At 37.5% G+C, this 25866-nt stretch overlaps 1 protein-coding gene across 3 annotated transcripts in view; it reads left to right on the plus strand.

Moving 5' to 3' along the window:
- Window positions 1–25866, plus strand: part of MTA3 (metastasis associated 1 family member 3) — a 133522-nt gene that overhangs the window by 3760 nt on the left and 103896 nt on the right. For all 3 annotated transcript variants that reach the window (XM_030235477.2, XM_030235475.2, XM_030235478.2), the window contains exons 3-4: window positions 337–430; window positions 18357–18483. In XM_030235477.2, coding sequence (XP_030091337.1) covers window positions 337–430; window positions 18357–18483 — 221 coding nt within the window. The remainder of the gene's footprint in view (window positions 1–336; window positions 431–18356; window positions 18484–25866) is intronic.

Below are 25866 nucleotides of genomic sequence, written 5' to 3' on the forward strand. Positions count from 1 at the left end.
ACATTTCTATCTAAAGCTGGATTATAAAGAAATGTTCACAAGATTCTAACATTTCTGAAGGATTCTTATTTTGGCATGATGTCATTGCACCTCTGAACACCTGAACAAAATACAAATTCTGAGGACCCAGTAATTGTAGTTAATCCTCTTGTCTGGTCTGAAATTGATGCTGGCCTCTCTCAAGATTTTATTAATGGAGTAATTCTGTTGATTTCAGCTTGGCTGATCATGTGGGAACTACTGACATGAGGGAGGACTCCAAGCAGAGAGCATTTAATTTGTAATACTCAGCTGAGGAGGGATACATCCTGACTTGATTTTCTCTTTCTTTTGTAGACTGCCAATGGGAACGTGGAAGCCAAAGTGGTGTGTTTTTACAGGAGAAGAGATATTTCTAACAGCCTTATAATGCTTGCAGATAAACATGCTAGTAAGTAGATGGGGTGTAGGGCATTTATCCTTACTAACACAGCCTGCTCAATTTCTGCAGCTGCTTAAAATTGTGGGGGTTTTTTGGCATGTGAAATATATATTTATGTTAAGCATTTATTAATATCCAGCTTAGTATTGTCTGATACTCTCCTGCTCCTATTAGTTGCTTCAGGGAATTAAGTTAAGCTGTATCCATGTGATAGAGACTCTGCATCTGGAAAAAAAAAAATGTATCTTTTCATCTGGAAAACACAGCTGCATTTCTTTTTTTTTATGTCAAATGCAATTCTTGGTTGTAAGTCAATTTAAGCTTTAGAGCACTTGTGATTATTTATATGACTTCTGAGTTAGACATAAACATGTATTACTTAATGTAAAGAATGAAATGTATGTATCATTGGGGACTGAAAATCACTGGAGATTGTTAAAGAGCTGTTATGTGCATTTATGCTCAAGGTAGCTGTTAGTAAAAAAATAGGGGGATTTAGTTTTTTTTCTTTGCCTTTTTTTTTCAGAAAAACAACAAGTGGTAATAGGTGAAAAAAGCCCCATTTTTCAACATGAACGTAAACTTTTTTTGGTATCTGCCATTTGGTATACAAGTGAAATATCATAATGTTCCAAATTTTTTGATGAGAAATATAATTCTGAAGAGAAAAAATGCAATTCTGAAAATATAATTCAGAAGCTAAAAATCTGAGAGGAAGAGAGTAATTTGCAAAATACTCCAGTCATATTTGTAAATAACTGAAATGTGAAGTGTGTCAACATCCCATCAATTTCTTGCCATATGCTATTATATACCATTTTGATTGTGTATGATGCTTGGGTTTTCAAAATGAATCTGTGAATAAGATATGTAGGGGTTATAAATATCTAATTTATCAGGATGAATCTCTTGAAAAACATTAGATAATGCCAACTTGTTTGTGCAGATATATGATGGAGTTATTAGGTAATTTGTCCAACTCTGGTAATTTTGCTCATCCAGGTATGGTGAGTGAAGAGAAACAGCCAACCTTTGGCTTTTGTTTTACTCTTCTCTTGGTCTTAGAGAAGTGGGGGTGATTTGAGTACATAGTATGAAGTACTAGCTTGGTTTTTATAGGAAGACAATACATCTTGCTTATGTACTAAGAAAATGACAATACATCTTGCTTATGTACTAAGAAAATGATTTAATGTTTTGTTACATGGTTGGGTACACCTATAGTTATTTGTGACCTATTTATGATCATGATCATCAGCCCCCACAATCATTAGTCCTTTCAGTTCTTCCAGATGAAATGCATCGAAACATAGAACTTTAGGTGAGCTTCACTAAACTTTCTAGCACTTTTTTTTTGTTTTTCTTTTCTAGTGAATAGGGCAAGAAAGTAAGAAAATGATAACAACTTTACTGGAAATACTTTTTTAAATTTGATTTTTAAAACATGGAGCTTGTAAATTGTTTTTTAGTTGGCTTATTTTTTAGGAAAGGTTGTGTTAGTCCCGTGGGTATCATTCAGTCTGGGGAAGTGAGTAAGATTTTTCTAATTTCTTTCTGCGTTTTAGATTGCCATTTTGTCAGCACTTTGATAGAAGGGATTTGTTGATGGTCTGTTGCTTTTCTCCTGTAGTATACTAGGGGTTTGTTGGTGTCACTAGGAGTGCCATGGAGTCTTCCACATTTTTTTATCTATTGGGATTCTCTTGTGGCTTTGTAGTGAGGAAACAGAAATGTGATTTCCAGCTGGTTCAACAAACACCTTTAGAATGCCTCTCACAGGTTATGAGCCTTCTAACCCCGTGCTCTTATGAATGATATTTCTCTATGAACATTTTCTCTGGACACAATGTCTCTGTTCTGACCAATCTGTGGAATCTGTAGTGCCAAGTTCTCTTAGGAGATGTTTGTTGCAGTTACAGGGGACAGCACATAGTGAAGGATTGCTCGCTAGAGCTTCCTAGAGCTCATAGAGCAGACGCAGTTAAATGTCAATTCAATTTCAAGGCTTTCATTCTGGGATAACACAGTGTTCTGGTTAAAAATATGGTGTGTGCAAACAAAATATTTGTATATTTATGAATGGAATGTTTTGGAAATGTTTTCTATAGCTAAACATGTTGACACATCAACACATCTACCTGGTTTGGTATAAAATAAATGTTAAAAGATACAAGTTTCTTAAGGAATGGAAACTCCAGTTCAGCCACTGATTTCTCCTGTGTGCCTGTTTGGAGAAGTCTTTTAAGAATAAGATCTGCTTGGTCTTTTCCAATGATATTTTGTATTGCTACCATTTTTTTTCCTCTATGATTGAGAAAACTGGTCTGAGTTATGCATTTCTCAGGATTTTGGCAGTTGGTTGGGGGTTTTTTGACTGAGATGTCAATTTCTGAAGGTTACATTTTGAGATGTAGATATGGTCCCATTTACTAAAAGAAGAGCTTTGTAAGAAAATATTTTGGAACTTTAAAAAGAAAATTTCAGCGACTTGAAAAAGTTTCAGAATTATTCTAAGGAATGTTTGGGAAACATGAAATAAAGTTGATCTGTGCCTTTATCACTGGTAAGGAGTTGGTTTATTGTTTTCCTAGGGTGCCTTTTGTTGTTGCTGTTGTGTTTTTTTTGTTTGGGTTTTGTTTTTGTTTGTTTGTTTGGGTTTTTAAATTTGGTTGGGATTTTTTTGTTTGTTCTCTTTTAAGTTTTCTTCCAAAATGTTTCAAGGTATTGAAACAACTTGAGGGGGAGGAGGAAATAAAATTTTCCTTAGGCCATTCTAAAATACTCAGGTACAGAGTAGTTCTCTTGTTTTCAAAGAATGTCACTAATCTGTGAGGAAATTGTATTGCCTTCTTTCTTTCCCTGGTGTTTCAGGTGGAATTTAATTAAGGAAATTTTTATTTGTCTACCAGCATCATGTATGGCATCAGCTTAGGTCTGGGAATAGTTCTAGAAGCCGACTGTAGCCACTTAAATCCAGGGATTTGGAATGTTTTATGGGCACTTGAGGACTTGATGTTTTTTCACTGTTGATTTATGTTACTATAGAGTTTATGGTAAGATCAGCTTGTTATACAAACCAAAATATTGTCCAGGATCATCTTTTTGGTCCTGTGCAGCCTCCTGAGCTTAGTAAGAGAGTTCTTTTGGGGTGTGAGCACTCACCAGGTTGTTGTTGTTGGGGTGTTAACTCACTTAGGTTGTAGTCATCACCACAGGGTCACTGTGAGGGGGCTGTTCCTTTCTTGGTGTGAAAGAATTGGCCAGCAGCAGAGTAAGGCTTACTGTGAAGGGAAAAGAAGGGAGGGAGATGAGGAGAGGATGGCAGGCAGCACAAGAGACAGATATTGCAACAGATAGCGAGAGAGTAAGCGAGTGAGCTTGGAGAGGTGGGACAGAGACACTCAGCTCATTAAAATGGGTGAAGCAAGCATAAAGGGGTGGCATAGAGAAGTTTCCTAACTAAATGGTGTGATTGAGAAATGGCCAGCTGTAGCTGAATCTATAAAATCTAAATGATTGTTTATCTTCAGTAGAATTAAAGTAAGTATTTTAGGGCAAGGTTTTAATAGCTGTGGAGAGGAGACTGTGTCATATTTATGCCAGCGCTGGTTTTGGGTTACAGCAAAGGGCTCAAGTTCTTATTTCCTTCTTTTGCAATAGATTGCAAAGAATCATTGAATATCCTGTATCACAAGGGACACATGAAGATAATTGGGTCCAACACCTGGCCCTGCACAGGGACCATTCCAAGAACCATACCATGTTTGAGGTTTATTCACTACTACTTTCTTGAAGCTGAGTGGGGTGACTTGAGTGCATGATGCCATTTTTTGCAGTTCTTTGCACTTTAAATTCTTTATCTGATCATGTGTTATCATGTAATACTATGTCTGAAGTCATTCTCTTTTGCAACTCCTCAGCCAGCTTTTGCCTAGTCAACCATATGGTGAGGGTATAAAAAAAATTACTGTTGTTGTAGTCCTTCATCTTCTGACTTATTAAAGAAGGTTTGTTTCATTTAGGTGTGCTGAGATGCTGACTAAATGCCAAGAATATTTCTGGGCTGTGATAAAGCCCATGCAGAATGTATTTTTTCCTCATTAACAGAATTGATATTCTTTGTGAATGAGATAGGACTCAATTAAAAAAACCTCAGAGATATTTGTTTCATTGACTGAGATGAAAGGTAAAATGAAATTTTTCTAGACTACAGAAGCTGACAAAAAATCACATTCAATCTCAGTTGTTCTTTTAAGAGATCACTTACTGGCTTTACTTGTTGTGCATTTTTAGAACTTTTATTCTTTTGCTCTTGATCAGTCATGTTTCATGTCACATTGCTTTGTAAAATGGTGTTTCTGCTACAGAATTTTTGTATGTGATAGATATCTAGGAGGAGAAGAGTCCTGCTAGGCATTCCTGGTTAGACAATCATTAGGGTTGGGAAAGACCTTCAAGATCCAGTCTTTGACTGAACACTGCCATGCCCACTGAACTTTATCATCAGATGTTGGAGTCTGTACTCAGTTCTTACTTTTGTATGACTTTGATGTGTTGCAATCAGAAACAAATTCTCTCTGTACTTCAGTATTTTTGCCTGTAAAACAATGCTCCTATTAGAAGTTCTTATTAAAGTTGGTGAAAAATATTTAATATGCCAATATATTCTTATAGTTGTTGTTAAAAGATCTCAAAGTGCCTTACAAACACTTGTAGTTTATTTTCTATATAATATCAAGAATGTTCCAGCATCCCTGGAAATGGTTTGATCTTGCAGAGCAGTTTAGCTGCTGCTGTGTCTTCTTTCCTTCACTTAAGGGTGTGATTTGTATTGAGGGGAGGAACATTTTGCATATTGTCTATGTTAACTGCCACCATTCCAGGTGCATCTGAGAGAATGAAGCTGTTAATATTCCATCTGATTTTTGAGAAGCATTTTATTTCAGTAGAGCTGCAGGCTAGCAGGTATCATTGAAGATGTTAAGAAAATGAGCTTAACTTGAGCAGTAGTGTTTAGCAGATTACTCACTGACGTTCCCAAAGATACTCAAAACTGAAATGTGAATTGCTTTTCATGTGTCATCAGGTTTTTCAACATATGGTTGCTGTTGCATAGCAGTATTTTTAATACTCAACTCCAGGAAAAACACTAGAATTTTTCCTGCCCTCTACAACAATAAAAAAAAAAAAAATCAATTTAGAAAGTTGTATGAAAAAGTTATGGGTGTGGAGACCCTTGGAGATGAGGAAAGAGCTCCAGAGTAAAATGTCTAAAGCACCTTGTGTTTTTCAGTGTTCTGTTATCTCAGTCACATATTTGACTCAGTAGAATTCAAGACATGTATAAAATACTATAGCTGGACTATTTTTGTCCAATCAGACTATAACACAACCAGAAACTTGGTGGATTATTTTTTTTTCTTTGGTTCTGGTTCTTTTTCATCATAGTAGTTCTTGTACATCAAGCTAAACAGGTTCTCATAAAGGATACAGCATTTCTTTAACCACAATCCCTTTTCTGAAAAATCACTTTAAGATGACTTTTCCTGTTACCTAATTCAAGTCACATAATGTCTTAGCATAAAAAGTTTGTTTTGGCTGGAGATTTTATTTGAAATCCTAAATTGTCTTTTTTTTTGGTTTCACTGCATCCCTTGATACCTGTTGTCTTTGTAGCCTATGTTCAGTTAGAATCACCCTTGGTGGAATAAACCCAAGAGACAAATATTAATTCTTCTACTACATACAATCCATTTTCTCTGTCTTGATAATTTTAAATGTTGAAATAATTCATAGTTTCTAAAAAAAAAAAAAAGTTCCAAACAACAAAAATCAACTCCATGGTGAATACTTTTTTAGTCTTGCTTATGGTCATGTTGGTGAAAAACAAAACAAAACAAAACAATTCTTTAGAGCTTAAGAGCTCAGTTGATTTGTGTCTCTTACAGTAGTGTAACACTTCCATGGAATTTAGTGGCTTTTGGAAAGTTTTCTGTTAGGTTACAGTTGATTTTTTCAATTGCCCCTGGTGAGCAGACCTCTCTTGCTTGCTGTTAAGAAAAGAGATCTGTCGATATCACCCTGTGATGAGAGATCGCATTTTTCCAGTTGGATGGGAGTAAAAGGAGCTAAGGCCTGGAAAGACAGAGCTGGGAATGAGAGGTAGGAGAGGCTCTTGAATTGTGTATGAGGAGGAAGGCTTGGCTGTTAGATGTGCCTGAGGAGTGGGTGAGCAGACTCGTGTAACTGGTTCAGTGAGATACTGCCTTGTTAATCTCAAGGCTTCTGTAAATACAAACCAGTGTTTGTTTGTAGCTCAGTGTCCCTGGCTCTGTCATCTTTGTCCACATACACCCCCCCCCCCCCCCAAGAATTAGGAGAAAATTAGTTTTGATCTCACATAGTTGCCCTCTTCTCTTTGAGGACAAGACATTTTTCAGAAGTCCCTGTCTGTGAGCAGCTCATCAGAAGGCTCTTGGGTTGGTGAATGGAGACAAAGCCAAATATAGTAAGCCAGGAAATTTGGGTGTATAGGTTCCAAAGTTGCTTTTGTTGTCCTTTTACATGTTAATATCATTTACAGTCATCTGATAGAGACATGTAAATGAAGAAGGAGCAAATTCAGTTTTGTTGTGTTGCTTCTGGAAATCCTGAAGTCTGTGATGTGGGAGAGACACACCCTAGGATGATACAGATAACAAATTCTTTAATCAGTGGCAGAGTAGCTTTTATGCTAAGGCACTTACATGAGTCTATCTTTTTCACTGAAAATGAGCATGGGATTTTTTTGTGGGGAAGACATGATCTCTTTGATCTCCTGAGAGAGGGGAACATCAAGTTTTCCTTCATTTACCCAAGAGAATGCCATCAGTTGTAATTCATTTGAAAAGGTGGGGAGAAAATTCAGAACTTGCTGAAATACAGCAAGCCCTGTTGAAAAGTACTTCCTTGTCACCAAGGGAAAACTTGTCTCAAGGCTCCCAATTATTCTTTTCAAGGGTGCTTTGGGTAGTATCATAAATTATGTGTTTTCTTCATTTGATTTTTGTTCAAGAACTTGTGAATGTTTTCTCTTCTCAACAGGGAAAGCAATAAAGAAGCAGTAATGAGGAGTGTTTTGCTTCTGACAATATCTGAGTATTCTTTTTGTGACTGACATTTAGAATTAGTAGTTTTATTGTCTCATTAACAAGTTTACTGTCAGCCCCAAGTATCTTGTAGAGTTATTAACTTCTGTGTCTGTTCAGGCTCCTCCTTTGGTACAGAGTGGCTTGTTAGATTGTGAATGTTAATGATCTTCTCCTAATGCATGAATGGATTTACAACTAAGTTCATAATTTTAGGAGTTTCTAGCTCTTATGGAAAGCTTGCATAAACACATTTTTTTTCACCTGTGTATGTGTGATCTGCATTTGGCTCATGCATGGCTTCTTTGCATATAAAAAATTGTTTGCTCTGTGCAATTTGTATAACTACATCTGAATTTTTGCATGGACTGAATTTTTGCTGGCTAGCAACTGCTAGCTTCATCTTTAGACCTCCAAAGCATAAACTTATAATTTTGGGCAAGTGTGTGTAAGTTAATTTTCTTTCAAATTCAACAATCTTATTTTCTGAACACAGAATTTAAGAGGCTTGAATACATTGCTGCCAATTTCTCTGTAGAAACAAACTAAACCTAAAATCTGGATTAATTCTGTGAATTTGCTGTGAAGAGTGACAAACTGTAAAATATCAGTTCATGTTTATGCTTAGAACTGTTTATAAGATATATGAAGCTCAGTTTTTATTTTTATTACTTAAATACCAGAAGTATTTATTAAGTTTCCTTAGTAAAGAACTCAGTAGGGTACAAAAGGTGTCATTTTTTTTGAGCTCTACTCCCAAAATAAATTCTTCACATTTGAGTCTTTAGAAGGAGAGAGTATTCACAGAAAATTGCCAAAGCATTGTGCATTCCCCTGTTTCCCTGTGTTCCTTAGGATTCATTTCCTCATGGTCAAGTTTAAATACACATGCCATTGTTACTGTACTTGTTCAGGGTTTCTTTTGATTTGTGGAAAACATGTAACTGTTTTCTCTCAGTTTCCTGCCTCTTTCATGTTTCTTAATTGTGCATGCCAGTGATGCTGCACTGTTTTCTTGGTACCCTTAAAATACCTGTGGTATTTAAATTGATATTATTGATCATAACTTTTTGTCTCTTGAAGATAAGTAGATTTCCATAATCTCAAATGGTTCCACTTCTTTTTGTTTTCCCTTGGCTCCTAATTTTAGTGACTTTTCCCACTTCCCAGTGCACTCACACTGTACCAAAGCACCTGAGGCATAAATTTTGGACTACAAAAATATTGCTAGGTTATTTCTATCTGTAAAGCTCCAATAAGAGATGCATTTCACATCTTCAGAGAGTTCTCTGATAGTCTAATTGAATCAGCAGTTTATATAATTTATACATTTGAATGATGTAAACTCACTATTAATATAGAAAGACTTTCCCATCATGCAATGGCAATTACATGTGTGATGTGGGAATCGGGTCTGATGATTTAAAGGCTTACCAGCAGTAATTCTTGAATGTCTGTATTCTGCAGTGGAATGAAGTGTGCAATAGTTGCCCTTGGTAATACTCATGCATGCCTGTAACTGCACACATGCTGGTGGAGGTGGAGCTTTTCAGCTTGGGCAAGGCTCTGGGTGTGAGTGAGTGTAGTGCTTCCTACCCAAGCTGATTCATGCAGTGCTCTGTGTGTATATATATATGTGTATTTATGGTGTGAGGTATTATGGACTAGGTAGAAGTAGCAGATAAGATGAATGTATAAAGCAGCTGTGTGATTTGTCTGTAAACTCTCTTTCTGGTAAAGGAAGTCTGCACAAGTAACAGGACTCAAAGTCAGCAAATATGTTGAGTTTGTCATGCCCCAAACCATATGGAATGGGTGGCCAGAGTGGCTGTGCTGTTTCACAGTGCAGTTTGTCTGTTTGATCAATATTTTGGTTTTTACCTCAGCTACTGTTTGTAACCTTCTCTGATCAAGTGAAGATTTGTAGTGTGAATCTGCTTTGCTTCTGGTTTTGATATGCAAGAAATGATTCTGTGATCCTTGCAGAGAAATTGTTTTGTACTGATGTGGAATATGTCACTCCCATAAGCAAAAAAAGTTTGAGTGGTAAAAAGTGCAATGTTTTTTCAGTAAAAGCCTGTTCTACATTATCAAATTCCTAAAAGACTTCAGGAAGCTGGGTAGTTCATTTTGACTGTCACCTACTGCCTGAATCCAAAACCTGTTTGAGGGTTTATCACAGTGCCTAGAATGTCTCTGTGCAGGTTGCAGAGTTGCTGGGCTATGCATAGAGCACCATATATGCATATATCCAGGGGTTATGTGAGTGCATGTGCCTTTTTTTACTGGTACAACAGGTTAAACATCTATTCAAATCCAGCACAACTAAATTAGCTATCTTCCCTTTTTTGATATGCTGAATGATAGAATTAATTTTCAAATTGTTCTTGTTTTTGTGTAGGATTGTGACAGTGATAAGCAATGATGAAGGGAGTCATGTTTCAGTTTCCTGTATGAAAAGTGCAGCCTTGTTTTGGCTTAAACCAGAGTAGAAATAGTGTTGGCAGAGTTGGTGACCTGGTGATTAACTATGTTAATCTCTTAACATAGTTGATGGAAAAAAAGATGGGGAAAAAAATTATCCTTTAAGTCTTGCACAGACCATCAGAGTGAATGAACTCTTCTTCCTGCTTGGCTTGTCAGGTCTATAGACAGAAAAGCTTTCTTACCATGTTGGCATGGAGCAGGCATTCTCTTGGATAATATTCTCATTTCCTAATCCCACACCTAGAGCCTTAATGTATATTGACTGAGTTTATCCAAGAACAGGATATACAAATCCTTTTATTTTCTTTCTTTTTTTCCCCCCTTTTCTTTCTTTTTATTTTCTCCCTACTGCTTTTTTTCTTCCTGCAAAAAGTCCAACAAATTCAGCCCTTCTGTAAGGAGATGCTGTAGAAGATAAATAATTTGTGTTTTATAAGCAGAATCATATGCCATTCTGAGTAGGGGTAGGAGAGTTCTTGTACAATCTGTGCCTTTTCATCTCTGCCAACAAATTTTGAAAAGTTGTTTATCGGCTTTTGAGGATGTGAACTGAATATTAGAAAAGCAGTTTAGATCTCTGAAACTCTGTGGTTATTGTCACACAGTGCAAGAAAATGCCAGTGTAGATCTTAAACATGGACTTTGGGCTCTTACAGAAAACATAAGAGCACATTTTTTGTGTGCTTTGTTCTTCTCATGCTACATTTACTATTTTTTATATATTAGCATTACATTTTCTTAAGGAGAGACAACCATGCAGCTTGTTAACCAACTAGATCAAACAGACCTGTTGCCTATGCTAAAGGAAAGATTATCCTGTATAAACAAGATATGAGCAGGAGTTTCACATAAAAATGGTGAAAATCTTAGTGATGGGAAAAATTATTATTAGCAGCTGTCTCAGGAAAATGGAATATACAAATCTCCCTTTTCCTAAAATCAGGTGTAGTAGCTATTCATGCAGGTTACATGGCAGTGTTGCAGGTAGCCTCTGTATTTCTTGAGCCAGATGATGGATTTAAAAATTATTTCTTGGGTGCTGTCAGATTCACCATGTACCCTTTTGCTCCTGGTGGTCTGCCAGCCTGGATTTGAGGGTAGAACTAAAATTTCCTTTCATTCCCACACAGCTCTAAACATATGTACACTTTGGAAAAACCACTAATTGACTTCTGATTCAGCTGATGAGCTGGATGTAACCAGTAACTGGATGTTCATCATGTTGCAAATGCCAGTGTTCATGGCACAGTTTTGGCTCTGCTGCTTGCTGCTCCTAATGAGCTGCTCAAAGAAACACCAGCCAGGACTGTTGCTTCTCACATCCTGCAGCAGCTTGCTGTAGTTGATACAGATGTACACATGACCAAACACAACCTGAGCCCTCTAACAGGATATTTTTCTCCTTTGGGAGAATTTGCATTTGAATAGGTGAAACAGAAATCAGATAAAAGGGATCTCATGCTTCTGTAGGACCTTCTGTTCTGTAGTGTTGTTACAAACTAGCTTGCAGTGCTGAAAAATGGTTAAAGAACTATTGTGCTTGCTTTTGCATTTATTCATGTTATATTTAACTTATTAGGATCTATTTATTAATGTAGCACATCATGATTCATAGTACTGATGGGGGTAATCCTTCCTTGCTTTCCACCCACAAGCTCCTAGCTCTCAAAAATCTCCAGAACCAGTTATCAAATAACCTCCACCCATCCAGTTTGGGAAGGTGAACTTATCTGCTAATGAAAGGTCTGATGTTTTCCATAAAATATTTTCTCTACAGGCCTGTGATAAATGTGACATGGTTGTCCAATTGCTTATGACTGACTATTGTCCTGGAAATTGTTATTATCATAACATGCTACTTGGAAGTATCCAAAAACCCATTTTGCATTCTTTTGGAAAGAATTTTTATTATTGGACAGTAGGTGTGGCATATTAGTTCTTAATGGCTACACAGTAGTTATTTCTTTGTTTTGTGACTTTCTGCAGAAAAATAATGATGAGGTAGTGTGGGAAGATCACCTGGATAATTGTGTCAGAAAACTGGATAATCCCTTAGAGGCCACATGTATATCCATGCTATCCAGCAGGAATTAAAAGTAGACCTGTTCCCTGTAAACACAAGTGGTCCCTTCTTTTTTTCCTACCTGCAAAATTGCTCAGATTGATGCTTTAGATAGCAATATGCTATTTACATGACCTGTAATGCATACAAACTGTTCTTTGGATTTCTTACCCTATCTGAAAGGAACAGCAAATATCAAATTGATGTTAGACATTCTAAGTCATCTGAACATTGCAACAGACGTGCTATATGTAAAGCTAATTAATTCAGCTTTGGGAAGCGCTTCCTCACTCAAATTGAAAGTGTAACCATGCATAGTCTAGCTCACAAAATTGATTAAATGGCCTTACTACAGCTTTAGGGGATTAAATATCACAACTAAGTTAGTACAATGAAACGTGGCAAGAAGCCTCATGCAGATGAGCAAATTGGCCTACTGCTAACCTAAGAGAGCTCTTCATTCACAGTCTGAATAAAGCTGTTCAGATGGTTGGACTTACTGCTTTTCTTTTGTATGAAATTTGGCAGTAATTAGATTTACTCTCTCTCCCCCAAAATCTATATTTATAATTGTTACTGCTGTAGCATCTAACTACCAAATGTGCATTTGAAGTTTTTGCTACAACCATCTAAGCTTAAAGAGACTTATGCACAGCCACCTTTCCTTTGATGTGTGGTAAACTTGCTACTCTTCAGCATTCCCAGCTTTTTATTTGTAGGTTTGAAAATATGTTGTTGATACTTGCAGTGTGCATATTTTTTAGTCTGAGTGTTGAAGAAAAAGGTATACGGGAAAGGAAGAAGGTTTGCAAAGTTTTCTGAAAGTGAGACTTTCTTTGAACATAAAATTCTGATCTCACACTGATCTAATACAACTTTAAAAGTATTTTAACAATGAAATGGCTGTAACTCCACAAATTTCCACAAATATTGTTGGATTTGAATGCTTGCATAAGCTGGGTACAGCTAAGCTGAGATATGGTTTCAAGCAGTGAAGGTAGGAAGTTCATGCACTGTACCTTTGGGTACTCTGCTGTTTTCATCCAGCATTGGTCTGTGCCGCTGTTGAAAGGAGTCTTGTGCTTTCCCATTGTGCCTTCCCAGTCTCCTATTTCTGCTTTTTTCTCTTTCTCTTTTTCTTATTTTTTTTTCTTTGTAGCAGGCCAAGCAGTTGGAATTGACCTGGATTAAGGGACAATGAGGTGAATAAAAAACTGATTGCATGGTCTGAGTCAGAGGGTGGTGGTTAAGTGTCCACACTGTTTGTGGAGTCTCATGGGAATCTCCATGGGGACCTTCTTTAGCAGTGGCTGGAGCAGGCAATATGCTGCACTCTTATCATCATTGCAGGTGACACAAGCATGAAGGGGATGACTAGCTGATGGCTTGAGGGAAGGGCTGGTATGCAGGGATTCCTAGAAAGCAGGAGGAGTGCTTTGTCAAGAACATGAAGATGTTCAGTATGGACAAATGCATCTAGGAAGGAAGAGCTCCTGGCAGGAGCATAAGCTGAGAACAGGGGACCTTGGGGGAGCAGCTCTGCAGGAATGGCCCTGAGCTGCCTGTAGAAAACTCCCTGACTAGGAAGGGAGTTGGCCAAGAGCATCCTGGGCTGTATCACCAGGCACATAGCCAGTAGATCAAGGCAAGAGATTTTTCTCCCTGATTATTCAGCACCCACTGCATTACAATGAATTATATTTCATCCAGTTTTAGGTTCCTGATAAAAGGAAAGTTGCTGATAAATTGGAATGCATTCAGCAAAAACCATCATGATAGGCACTTGCCCTTCTAGGAGAGTCATCTGGAATAGCCCTTTCTCAATTTGGAGAAGAGGTGAACTCCCAGAGCCTGTGGGGGTTACAGACCAGGAGATGAAGTTGAACTCTCGGCAGGGACTGGATTGAAACAGGAGTGATCCAGATTAGTTAAATACATGTAGAAGCTTTTCTCCATTACTGGGGGATGGGGAGCTTATGTGGTCTTTTGTCTTCAGAGATTTTCAATTACTGAGTCCCAGGGACTGACCTCACAGCTGAGCCTATTTTGAAGTATAGTGTTTGCAAGGGACTTCCTGAGGCTTTTTCCAGCCTGAATTACTGTTTCCATGATTTTTGGTAGAATTTCCAGATTCCAAATCTAGCTGGAAAGAATGCTGTCAGCATTTTGGTGGCAATAGAGGGATAATTTCCTCCTTTCTTTTAATACTGAAGATTTACCTCTCCTCCCTGAAGATAGTCTTCAATGTTTAAACTAATCTCTTGCTCTCTTGCAGTACACAAGGAGAGCACATGGGGGATTATTTTGATTTAGTTAGGGGAGAGTAGTATGTCCAAGGAATTGACCTTGCTTTGCTAACTGATGGTTAACTATACAGTTGTTAGAGCTGTGTTTAAACCTTTAAATGTCTTTCAGGACTTTCAAAAAGTTATTTTAAAAGAAATCTTTATTAAATGGGAGTAATGTATTTCTGGAGACTTGCCCTCAGTTTATTTGCCTTTTAGTTGCAGAAACAAGCAATTCTTCCCCATAGCAAGCTTGACTCATCACATAACTATAAACAGAGATACTGTATACTAAGTTTAGGTGACATGGACAGTTTTCTCTTCTTCTCAGGCTCTCTAACACCACCATTTTGTAACAGCAAATCCCACAAATTAAATGGAAGGTGGAAAAAAGAGTGTGCATCATGTTTAAAAGTGGTGATGCATATGTAAAATGAGTGAGGGTTACAGTTTCTTACTGGTATCCATTCCTTAAGTGAGTCAGTTAAGTCTCATTTATATCACATGGGAAAGGGAAGGTTGCAGTGCTGTCCCCGAAAGTATCACCACCAGATCACTCTGATTTTCAGGATCACAGTTATTATTTGCCACTGATGATTAGAAAGGCCACATATAATAAATAGACCACAAGTTTTAAAAGCTCACTGGAGATGCCTGCTTTTGCTCACTAGGATTTTTCCTCTAAATAATGAAATATTTCTTGTAAGCCAGGAGAAGTGCCACAAAACAGCATTATCTTAAATTCTGCCCAAGGCCTAAAGGGAAGTGTGTAATTTTCAAACATAATTGTATGAAGTATTTGTCCTTGGAGTCATACCTAAGAGTTCAAAATTATATTTAGCTGAGCAATTTTAAATTGATTTTTATTTTGGTCTTGCTAATCAATGAACAATGAAGTCTGTGTATGTCATCACCATATTGCTGCATAAAAATATTTGCTCACTCTGAGCTATTGCTTTTCTTCCCTTCCTGAGTGCTGAAATGTGCTTAACTTGGTGCTACTTTATGATTTCATGTAGGTACCTTCTGTTTCACTCTTTTTGATAGAAATAATCTCTCCTTGGATAGAAAATGAAATTCACATGTGCTGTAAATCAAGTCAAAGATGTGAAGAGATCTCTAAATTTCTGCAAGGTTGTTTCCACTTTCCTTCCTAATACCCTTAATGGGTATTAAAGCTTGATAATTGCAAAAACCTGCTTCAAAAGCAGCTCTCTGGAGGTTTCTTCAGATGCAGAATTCTTTGTATTGCCATCAAGCAAACTTAGCTTCCTCCCTTCTTCATGCTATCCAGTTTCCTTTCCTGATACAGGTTTGTATAATTGCTGGGACAAATTATTGCTTGTTTTACTAAATCCTACTGTGAACATTGGTTTTATATTTTAATGCTGAAGCAGGAAATGGTAACGTTTTCCCGATGGTAAATTGTTTTGAGTGGATGGAACTGTTCTGTGTCTGGTCATGGTTTGTTCTACTTATTACCCAGCTTGTCAGATCATCCTGTGTAAAACATCTGGTTTATTTCTAAAATACTACAGAAAAATTTACGTTGTTTCATATTTAGGTTCAGAGTGTTTTAAGAGCTAGGTCTAAGTTTCAGCTTCAGGCTATTGGATCAACATTTTCATGGCTTATAGGAGATGAGGGAAATAAATTTGCTTAAAGGTAGTGGGTTTTCTTCTTAATTTTTTTAATTTAAATTCTTACTTGAGGAAGATATTGAGATGAGCATAGGTGTCTAAAGCCATTTTAAACTCTGGAATATCATCTCTGGCTTCCTGCAACTTTAAAATGGCCCATATTTTCCTGTGTTTTGTGTTTTATCTGCAGTCAAAGGTTTTTGATATGTTGACCAAACTAGTGTTTGGATGCCTAAATTACTTGGGAAAAAAGCCCCAAACCCAAGGTAACTGGAAGAAATATTAATGCTTGAACCTGACAATCAAAATGTAGTTTGTAATGGTCACAGTTGTAGAAATTAATTGCTGGAAACTTTGGTGTGGTATAATCCCAACTAGCAACAAAACACCACACAGCTCACTACCCCAGGTGGGATAAGAATTGGAATTAGCAAACAAACCAAAGCAAGGAATTAACTCACTGTTTCCCATGGGTAGGCAGGTGTTCATCCATCCCCAGGACAGCCAGGGTCTGTTACACACAACAGTGACTTGGGAAGGCAAAACATCATCACTCCAAATGTCCCCACTTCCCTTTTCTGTCCCCAGCTTTATATGCTGATCATGATGCCATGTGGTATCCCCTGGGTCAGCTGGGGTCAGCTGTCCTGGCTGTGTCCCCTCCCAGCTCCTTGTGCCTCCCCAGCCTCCTCGTTGATGGGGTGAGGAGCAGAAATGGCCTTGGCTCTGGGTAAGCTCTGCTCAACACTGACAGAAACATCCCTGTGTTATCAACACATCCCAAACACAGCCCTATACTAGCCACTGTGAGGAAAATGAGCCCTATCCCAGCCAAAACCAGCATGAACATAAACCTTTTAATATGAATTTCTGTTTTTTAATTAACTATATGCCTAATTAAAAAATGCTTCACCTTGGAATAGAGTTAAGATTTATTTACTGTCAGTGTTACAGATGTCTAAATAATTCTGAATTGAGTTATAATTTGACTTGAACCTGTACATATGCCTGGTGAGGCTGTGGGTTGTCAAGAGATGGGTAAAATTGTTGTTTTCATTCTTGTTTTCTTGCTCTCTTTCTCCCCAAAACATGCCAAAACAGGGAAGGGGATGGGGGTGTCTACAGCAAGATAGACTTAGGGTGGAATTGAGTTTGAAGAAGTTGATTATACCAGGGTATGTTGTTATATCACTTTTGTGAAAAGAACTATTAGAAGTGGAATGAACTACACACAGACATGATTAAAAAAAGTAGTAGTGTTGCATTTGGAGAGAACTGTGGTTGCTATGAGGATGCAGGCAGGCTTCAATTTGAAATAGTCTTTGTAGGTTGGTTGTAAAAATGGTTATTATTAGGAGAGCGGGTGAGGTCCTCTGTTGTAGGTAGTTAGATGAAATACTATCTCCTGCTGAGGTTCTGTTGTTGAGTTTCTGAGAAACATTTTGTAAACTACACTTGGTTTTGCAGATGATGGATAATTTACCAGGTAGAAAGTTGTCAAATTTTAAAGAAGTTTTTAAAGGGTCTGTATTTTTGCGTTCATTATTCAGAGGGACTTTTTGTCCTTTTTGGGAAGCTGGAGGAAGTCCAGATTCAAGCTCCACATGTCCCAAAAATCCACTAGAAGTTCAGTCCTCAAGATCCCAGGGTAGCTCTTTTGGAGAGCCTGCCATTGTGTGACATGTTAGCAAGCACTGGGAACGTTGCCCTTCAGTTCTATATGTGACTCTTTGTAGTGTCTGCTTTTATTTCTTCCTGTCTTGCTTAAAATAGAAACAACTTTAAATCTTATTTAAATATGCAAATTCACTGCATTTGTTGTCAGTATGGAAGAAGGTTAACATAGTGGAAGACATTAGACTTTTTCAGTTTTCTTAGACTGATTTTGCAGTCTTGGACTTCAATTATGTTTAGTAAATTTCAGTTCATAGAAAGTGTGCTTTTCTCCAGGACTTCTGTAAAAGTTTTAGTACTAGTAATATTGGCAAGAGAAAGTCAAACCCAAAACTGGTCAACAAGCAAGAGAAAAAAACAGAGGAAAGAAGATGAAAAAAGAATGAGTAATGTTGACAGGATTGTTCTTAAACTGTGTGAAAGACATCAATGCGTAGTGCAGAGGAGAGGAGCATGATTTTTTAAAGGGTTGAAGTAGAAGTGTATAATTCAAAATACTTAACATTCTGTCAAGTTACATAAACTGTAGTCCTGTTAAACTCATCTTTTCTTTGAAATACTAAAGGAGGTTGCTAAGGGGTGGGGGGGATGTCAAATGAAATGGCTGCAATGATGTTATGCAACACAGTTAATTTCGACCTACGCTCTGCTTCTCTGCAGAAGAAGTTGAAGAAGAGTCTGAAACTACAATTGAGGTTGATTTGACTGATAAACAGAAACATCAGTTGAAGCACAGAGAGCTTTTCCTTTCTCGCCAGTATGAGTCCCTACCAGCAACGCACATCAGGTAAGGAGTAGTAAATACAATTTCTCTGTGTGCTCTGCTGGGTGGATTGCCTGCCCATAGCCCGTCTGCTGGACTGCTACAGCCTTGCAGAAGGGTATCACTGATCTTAGATGAGTTGGGCCAGGTTATCCCATGAACTGCTTTGGAAGCACCTTTGTTTTTTCCTTCTGTTACTTGGTGTTTGAGCCTTAGAAGGGACAAGAGTCTCAGAGCTCTAGCTTGCCAGTTGATAGCATCAGTTGATAATTCAGTGGAAAGTCAGTCTGTTGCTGCTTTGGAAGGGCTAATTTTTTTTTTAGTTATTCTGCTGGCCAAAGGAAGCTTGACCATTTTGTCTGGCCTGGAGAACAACAGATGGGTTTGGAAAGGAGGCAGTGACTCATTGGTCAGATCTGCAGTTCAGGGCTGCGTGCACGTAAAATTAAAATTACCCCAACTTCACTAAATGTGAAGAAGTCATGACTGAGTTTGGCTAAATGTTGCAGAAGCATTTCAAGGATTGTTTTAAATTGCCTTTAATGCTAACATAGGAAGAGGCTTGCTAAAGCTCAAAGTGTTTGTCAACTTCTTTCTGTAAGTAACGTAGGTTCTCATGTCATCTTCTATTTAGCAGTCAGAAAAACTTTTTTTTGTGTTGGAATGAGGGGATGATGAATCTAGAAATGGAAAAGAAATAGCACAGTGTCGGGGGGAGTCTAATTTAGTGTGAAAAAAATGCATTCTTACATTGCATTCTTAAGGAGTTTTTATTTTCCTATTACATCTAGCTGCCCCAAGCTATTTCAGACCATAAGTCTAGAAGTTGCCAAAAAAAAAGGTACATATTATCCAACAGGAGAAGCACATTTTATGTGGATATTTATTTTCTCTCTTATTAACAAATCACAAAATCATGGAAACTATTCTGTGTTGGAATGGGCCCACAAGCATCACTGAGTCCAGCTCCTGGCCCTGCACAAGACACCCCAGGAGTCCCACCATGTGCCTGAGAGCATTGTCCAAACACTTCTAGAACCCTGTCAGGTTGGTGCTGTGAGCACTGCCCTGGGGAGCCTGCTGCAGTGCCCAGCCACCCTGTGGGTAAAAAGCCTTTTTCTAATATCCAACCCAAACCTCTCTTGACACAATTCAGGCCATTCCTTTGGGTCCTGTCACTGGGCACCACAGAGATGAGAGGTTGCTTATCTCTTTTGCTGACAACACAAAAACTGGAAGTTGGAAATTTTTGTATTAATTTCTTGTGCTTTATTCAGCTCCTTCTTTTGACTTTGAGAAAGTCATTTAACTGTCAATTTTCTGCTGCTCCAACTATAGCATGGAGATAATAATCCTGTGCAGTTTCTTTTACTTACTTTGACATTTAGATATTGAAATAAGGTATTCTCCTTGCCAAGGGAAGATTACATAGAAGAAGTATTGTAAATGTCTTCTCACCTCACAATTCAGGGAGCAAATACAATAGAGGTTCTCCAGTACATAGTTCACAAAGAAGGCAGAAAAACACGTGAATTCATAGTACATGCCACACAGCACAGCAGGCAAAAGCAGAGTGATGACTTGCATCTACTTTTCAGAACAGATGAATGTTGTAGGACTGTGCTGTCACGTGTTACTAAGACCTTTAGCAGACAAATTCTGGAACAAGTTTGATGTTTCAACATTTTGAAACTGCTTTTAAAAAGAAACAACAAGGCACATGTGCTGTAAGGTATTCCTGCTATTCTTTACTTAGATCTTTAACTTACTTGTGTTCACATTCTGTGGTTTTCCGTGGTTTTCTTAACTTTTAATAATTAGCTTGTCCTCTAAAGAGGATAGAAATATTGAGGAGGTGGCACTCCTCTAGCTTTCTTCCATGAGTACTCCAGAATACTCCAGGATGAAGATATCACAGCTTCTCTGGGTGTCTGTTTTGGTGTTTGATGTCTGTTACAGTGATTTTTTTTCCTTGTCATCTATTTGGGATTTTACTTATTGAAACTTTGTCCTATCACTGCTTCTCTGAAAGGAGCCTGGTGCCACCTTAGTTATTTTTTCATTAGCTAATTGAACAAAGCAGTTGAATTTCTCCTTTTAGTTGTCATACCTTAAGAGTGAACAAATCTAATTTAATATCAGCTGCAGATGTGTTGAAAATGTATTTTTTCCCAGGGTCAGCAACTGAGGGATACCCCCAGTAAGCAGCTGCCTGCTGGACTTTGTATCATTCACCACAGCCTTTCCAGTCTGGTGGTTTTTTCCAAGCTTGTCTCCTTGTCCAGTCCATACGTTTCCAATCTTCTTGAAGGACACTGGGACACTGCAGGCCTTGCTGAAGTCAGGTTCAGTGACATTCTCTGCTGTCACTTGTCTACCAAGTCAGTTGCCTCCATATAGGAAGCCAGGGGATATCTATGCAATCAAAGCCAGGGTAGCACCACGATGTTGGCCTTTGCTCTAAGCACTTAGAGTTTTAGCCCTTAGGAAAAACTGGATTTACAGGAGTAAATGGTACAATGGTATAGAGAGGAGATTGGATGTTGGAAATCAATTCTCACCAGAGTAATTACACAAAAACTCAACCCCTCTGGAAGGAAGAGGAGAAAGTTCAGGTTGATTTTAAGAGCATGGAGGAGATTTTTGACAGCTAAAGATCTTGACCTTTTCCCAACATCTTCAGCCAAGAAAATATCTGAGACTGACTGCATTTTTGTTGAAATTGAAGGTGTAAAAGAATTTTACCTAGAATGTTTTTATTTAGTTTTTACTTATAAGGTTTTACTGCTTTTGTTTTGTCTTTCTTCTTTTCTAAACTTTACCCTTTTAATGTTTTTCAAAGTGAATGGTAGAGGAAATTTACACCTCTTTCCCTCCAAAAAAACCCTATCACTAAGATTACTTTTGTTGTATTTCACAATTCCAAATACAGTGATGTCTCATTTATACACCTATTGCTGTTACTTCATAGTTGAACTCCAGAGTAACTACCTTGCAGTAATTTATTGGGTTAGATTTCTTTGATGGGCATGTCTAATTCTGGAGCTTTTTGATCTGCAGCTCTGGGTTTTGAATAATTCTGTTGTAACCTGTTTGCTTTGGTATTAGTGAAATACAGTTTCATTCTGATATTTTTATTTTGTTATGTATGCATTATTATGTAACTGTTTTGATATGTAATTTGTTTCTAGAAATGCTGGGATTTGTTTAGACTTCATCTTGTCTCCCCTTAAAATTAGATGTCACTCTGCCATTTCAGTAGCTTTATGGAGCAGCAAAAGTTTTGGCATAAAAAAAGCCTGGAGAGCCAGATTTAGAAAATAATTAGAAGTGGGTAGTGTAACAATTAAGTGTGGCAATGGTGCCTTGTGTACAGAGTTCTTGCAGTGGAATGTGTTTCAGAAGGTGGAATTACCTAGCTTGCTCTGGGGTCACGGTGTGTGGCACAGAACAAGCTCATGTGTCAGCCTGGGGTTCAAAGACAAGCCTTGTTACCTTCCTGCCTACTTGTCAAGTTACAAGTGAAATTGTTGCTCAGATGTGTGCAGTCAGTACCAGCCCTCCAGTGGATTATCTCCTTCCTTCCTTCCTAATCCCTGCACGATGCAGATGCAGTTTTGCCAGGCTCTGTAATCCCAGTGTCCTTGTCCTTGCCGGACTCCCTGTGCCACTCTCCTTCATTAATGTCACCCAGGGAGTGCCCCCAGGGTCGGTGCAGGTGGCTCCTGTGAGCAGTGCCATCCCAGAGAGGGGCTGAGCTGAGCCAGTGCTGGGTGCTTGGGCTCTCAGAGGTTTGAGCATTACCAAATACATCATTTAGGAAAGGTATGAAAAGTTACGGGGTGAAGAATGGTGAAAGGTGTCAGAAATTATCTGCCAGTGTTGCAAAATTCACCATAAAATTTAGCATGTGGTAAAAGTGGGTTCTTGTATAAAAATCTGCAAATGGTTATCTTGTTGGAGATGCATTGGGTTATGAGCTTTGAGCTTTAAAATTATTTTTCATTCTTAAGCACTGAAGTGTTAATACGTATTAAACAGTTTAGATTGTTGTAAAAGATGCTTTAGTATCTAAGTTCGTTTGTAATTGCTCTAAAGTTAAATATTTCTTATGAATTGTGTAGAAGAATTTATTTATATATCAAAGTTCATCTTACCATTTCAATATCTTGGCTTATTTCTTGTTTGCTTATTTGGTGTTCCTGACTTGAGGTTGGGAGGTTTTTATTGTAAGATGATGATGATGATTATATTTTAAGTGTTTGGAAAGTATACATAAGTCAGGCATTCTAAGATGTCATAATAAAAGCAGGTGTGAATCTTTTGGGCTGCTTTATACAGCAATAAAAACCTCTACCCCATTCAGGAAAAAAAACCCCAGAAATAATATTCTTTTTCTTGCATTTCAGTTTACATATGTAGGTTATCTGTACATTACATAGATGTTTGTCATAATGGGGTTTGTTCAAATAACTGCAGTAAATTTACACCCTAATGTTTAATGGGGAGTGTTTATTCAATGTGCAATTGCATAAACTAAGTGTTTTTTAGGTTTTTTAGAAGATTCTATTTGTTGCTTGGCATAAACAGCAAAGTCAAGTTTTCTGTACAGAAAAACTTTCTGAGCATTGATTCTGAAATATTCTTACATGTACCCTTTATTTTAAAAACTGACAAAACCACGAAAAGAGCCCTCAAAATTACCCTAAGATGGTCATGGCTTGGTACTACTTCTGTTCCAGCACAGAAAGGTCTTCATAAGCCTTTTAAAAATGGTGATTGCATAAGATAGTTTTATTAAAAGCTGATTAATAGGACTGGGGAGAACGTACCTGTGCATATGTGATGTTAAAGAGCATCCAAACAGTCAGATCATGAGAAGAGTTCTTCAATTTTTATTAAGCAATTTGTACTGTCTACATACTTTTAGATGTAAATGTACAAAAAAAGTGTACTTAAACTTCTAAAGTACCAGTCTGTAAGGATCTTGGTTTCCCTCTGATCATTAATGGAATTCAGAACACAGCGTTAATTTTTTTTTTCAGTTTGGTGTTTTGTAATTTTTATTTGTTTGTTTGGTGATGGTGTTTTTTTGGTGTTTTGGATGTTGTGTTTTTGGTTGTTAAATGGTACCCTTGCTCCTTGGATAGATTAAAGAAGCTTGGATTTGTACCACTTTGTAGACATAGAAGAAAAAGTAGCTTAAGAACATGCAGTTTATTAGAAGGTGTCATGCTTGCAAACTGTAACCTTAGATGTGTTAGAAATGACTCAGTTATTTGAAGTATCAATATTAGTGAGTCCTGATGAAATCATGAACAGCAAAAAAGAAAGTTGTGTGATAGAACTAAGGTGTAGAGAAAATTTTTTTTTCTGAATGTGGGATTCCTTAACTCAAAACACAACAAATGGTCTGAAGCTCAAGACAGATATGGCAGGTCATTTTATGGTGTTACTTCTTGAGACAGGGACCTTTATAATTTAGTGGTATTAATTCGGGATTTCTACTTCTGGAATTCCTGGCAAACTATAAGTTTCTGCAGACAGGGGGTGTGAGTATATATACAAACTCTAGCTACTTTTAAAAACCTTACTATGATCCTTATAAGCCTGATTATTTGCTGGCATAAATGGATAAGGAGTGAATTTGTTTTGCATAAGCATGTGCTTACTAATAATTTAGATTGTTAAGCAAGGTATTCTTCCCTTCTGGAATGAGTTTATTTGGAGCAAAAGGACTTTTGAAGCATGTCTGACTATTTTTTTCTTTTTTTCCTCTTCCAGTAATATTCAAATTATTCTTACCTGAATTAAAATGAAAATTCTGTTCAGGACACCATCCTGTTTTCATGTGTGGTCAATAGCCAGTACTAGTAACAGTGTAAGAAAAAGTGTATTTATCAGTGGAAAACTGTCACATAAATATCTGAACATCAGTACATATTTCTCTGTAGTTTTCTCTGTATAATTACAAAGTAGGAGCCTTCCTTAGGGTGCAGAACTTTTACTTTCTGTTGCTTGGAGTGGTGTGTGTTGCTTCTGAGCTGGGCAATTTGTAATAGATGTGATGATCTTAAAGGTGTTCTCCAACCTAAATGGTTTAATCAATGTATGGAAAATCATTCCTAACCAGCTTCCTGTGGTTTTGTTCAGTTCATGTGCATCACTGCTGCTGTGCTTAAAAGCAACAGTTCTTTTACTTTTTAGCATGAATTAATCCCTAGAGAAAAAATATCAATGACTCGAGTTTGCAACAATGCAGTTTCCAGTTTGCAGAAAGTGCATCTACAGTAATGCTTGTTTTGAGATATCAAAATATGTAGTTTTACTGTGGCCACATTGAGAAAATATTTAGCTTTTAATTACTTTTAAATCCATGTCAGTTGGGCACGATTGCTTCAGGAGACTGTCTGTAAATCTTACCAATTTGGAGTGCACAAAATTAGCACTCCAGCTCAAATTAAAAATTAAAACTCTGAAGTTTTTGACTAAAAGCCACATGCAGTATCAAAATCCTGGGCCATCCATCCATATGATCTATGCACGTGTTTAGATGCCAGGCATTTATGAGTTCATTTAGATATGCATAAATTATTTAGCTGTGCATTCTGCTTTTGATTTTATTTGATCAAGTGTGTGTTAATCAGATAATACCAAATTTATTGATTTATCTTTTGGCCACAGATACACAGTCCTGTATTCTTTAGAAGATTGGAATTACTTTGTCAGAGGCACAGATCCCAATAGTAGTCACCTATCAAATATTTTTTGGTTTTTGTTTGGGTTTTCCTCCTCATGTTTGAAATGACTGTAAATGGACAGAGACAGTCTGGAGCCAATTAATTAGAAATCAATACAATGCAGATTTTTTTGGTCAATTCTAGATATTGATTGAATATTTTGAAAGTCAGATTGTAGTTAGGGATCTATTACAGGTTTAAATCACAATGATGATTTTTTTTGTTTGTTTTTAGTGTCCTGCAATATCTTGCTCCCCAGTTGATCTCTTTGCAGTCTTGAGAACTTGAGATTTGCTATAAAGACATTGGTATGTGTCTGTCAGCACATTCTGTGCCCCTTAAATTGCACTTCAAAGTAAGATACACAAGTACTCTTAGTGCTGCCTGTGACTGGGGAATCAATTTCATATAATTAATAGAAGCTCGTTGGACCCCGCAGTTCCCACTCTGTGGTTTGGTGATCATCACTGCAGTGTAGGCTGCTTGTAAGGGATCAAGACTTGGCTCAAAGTGGGTGTTTGATTGGAAATCTTCAGAACACTTTCCTATTTAAGACAGTTCAGGGAAAAAAGTGTTGTTATTTCAGGTAGCTCTCTCCTCTTGAACTCAATATCTGTATCTTTTCCCCCTCTTTTCTCCCTTTATGCTGGATATGGGAAAGAGTACT

The sequence above is a fragment of the Serinus canaria genome, chromosome 3 (assembly GCF_022539315.1).
Source record: "Serinus canaria isolate serCan28SL12 chromosome 3, serCan2020, whole genome shotgun sequence".
NCBI classification, from domain to species: Eukaryota; Metazoa; Chordata; class Aves; order Passeriformes; family Fringillidae; genus Serinus; species Serinus canaria.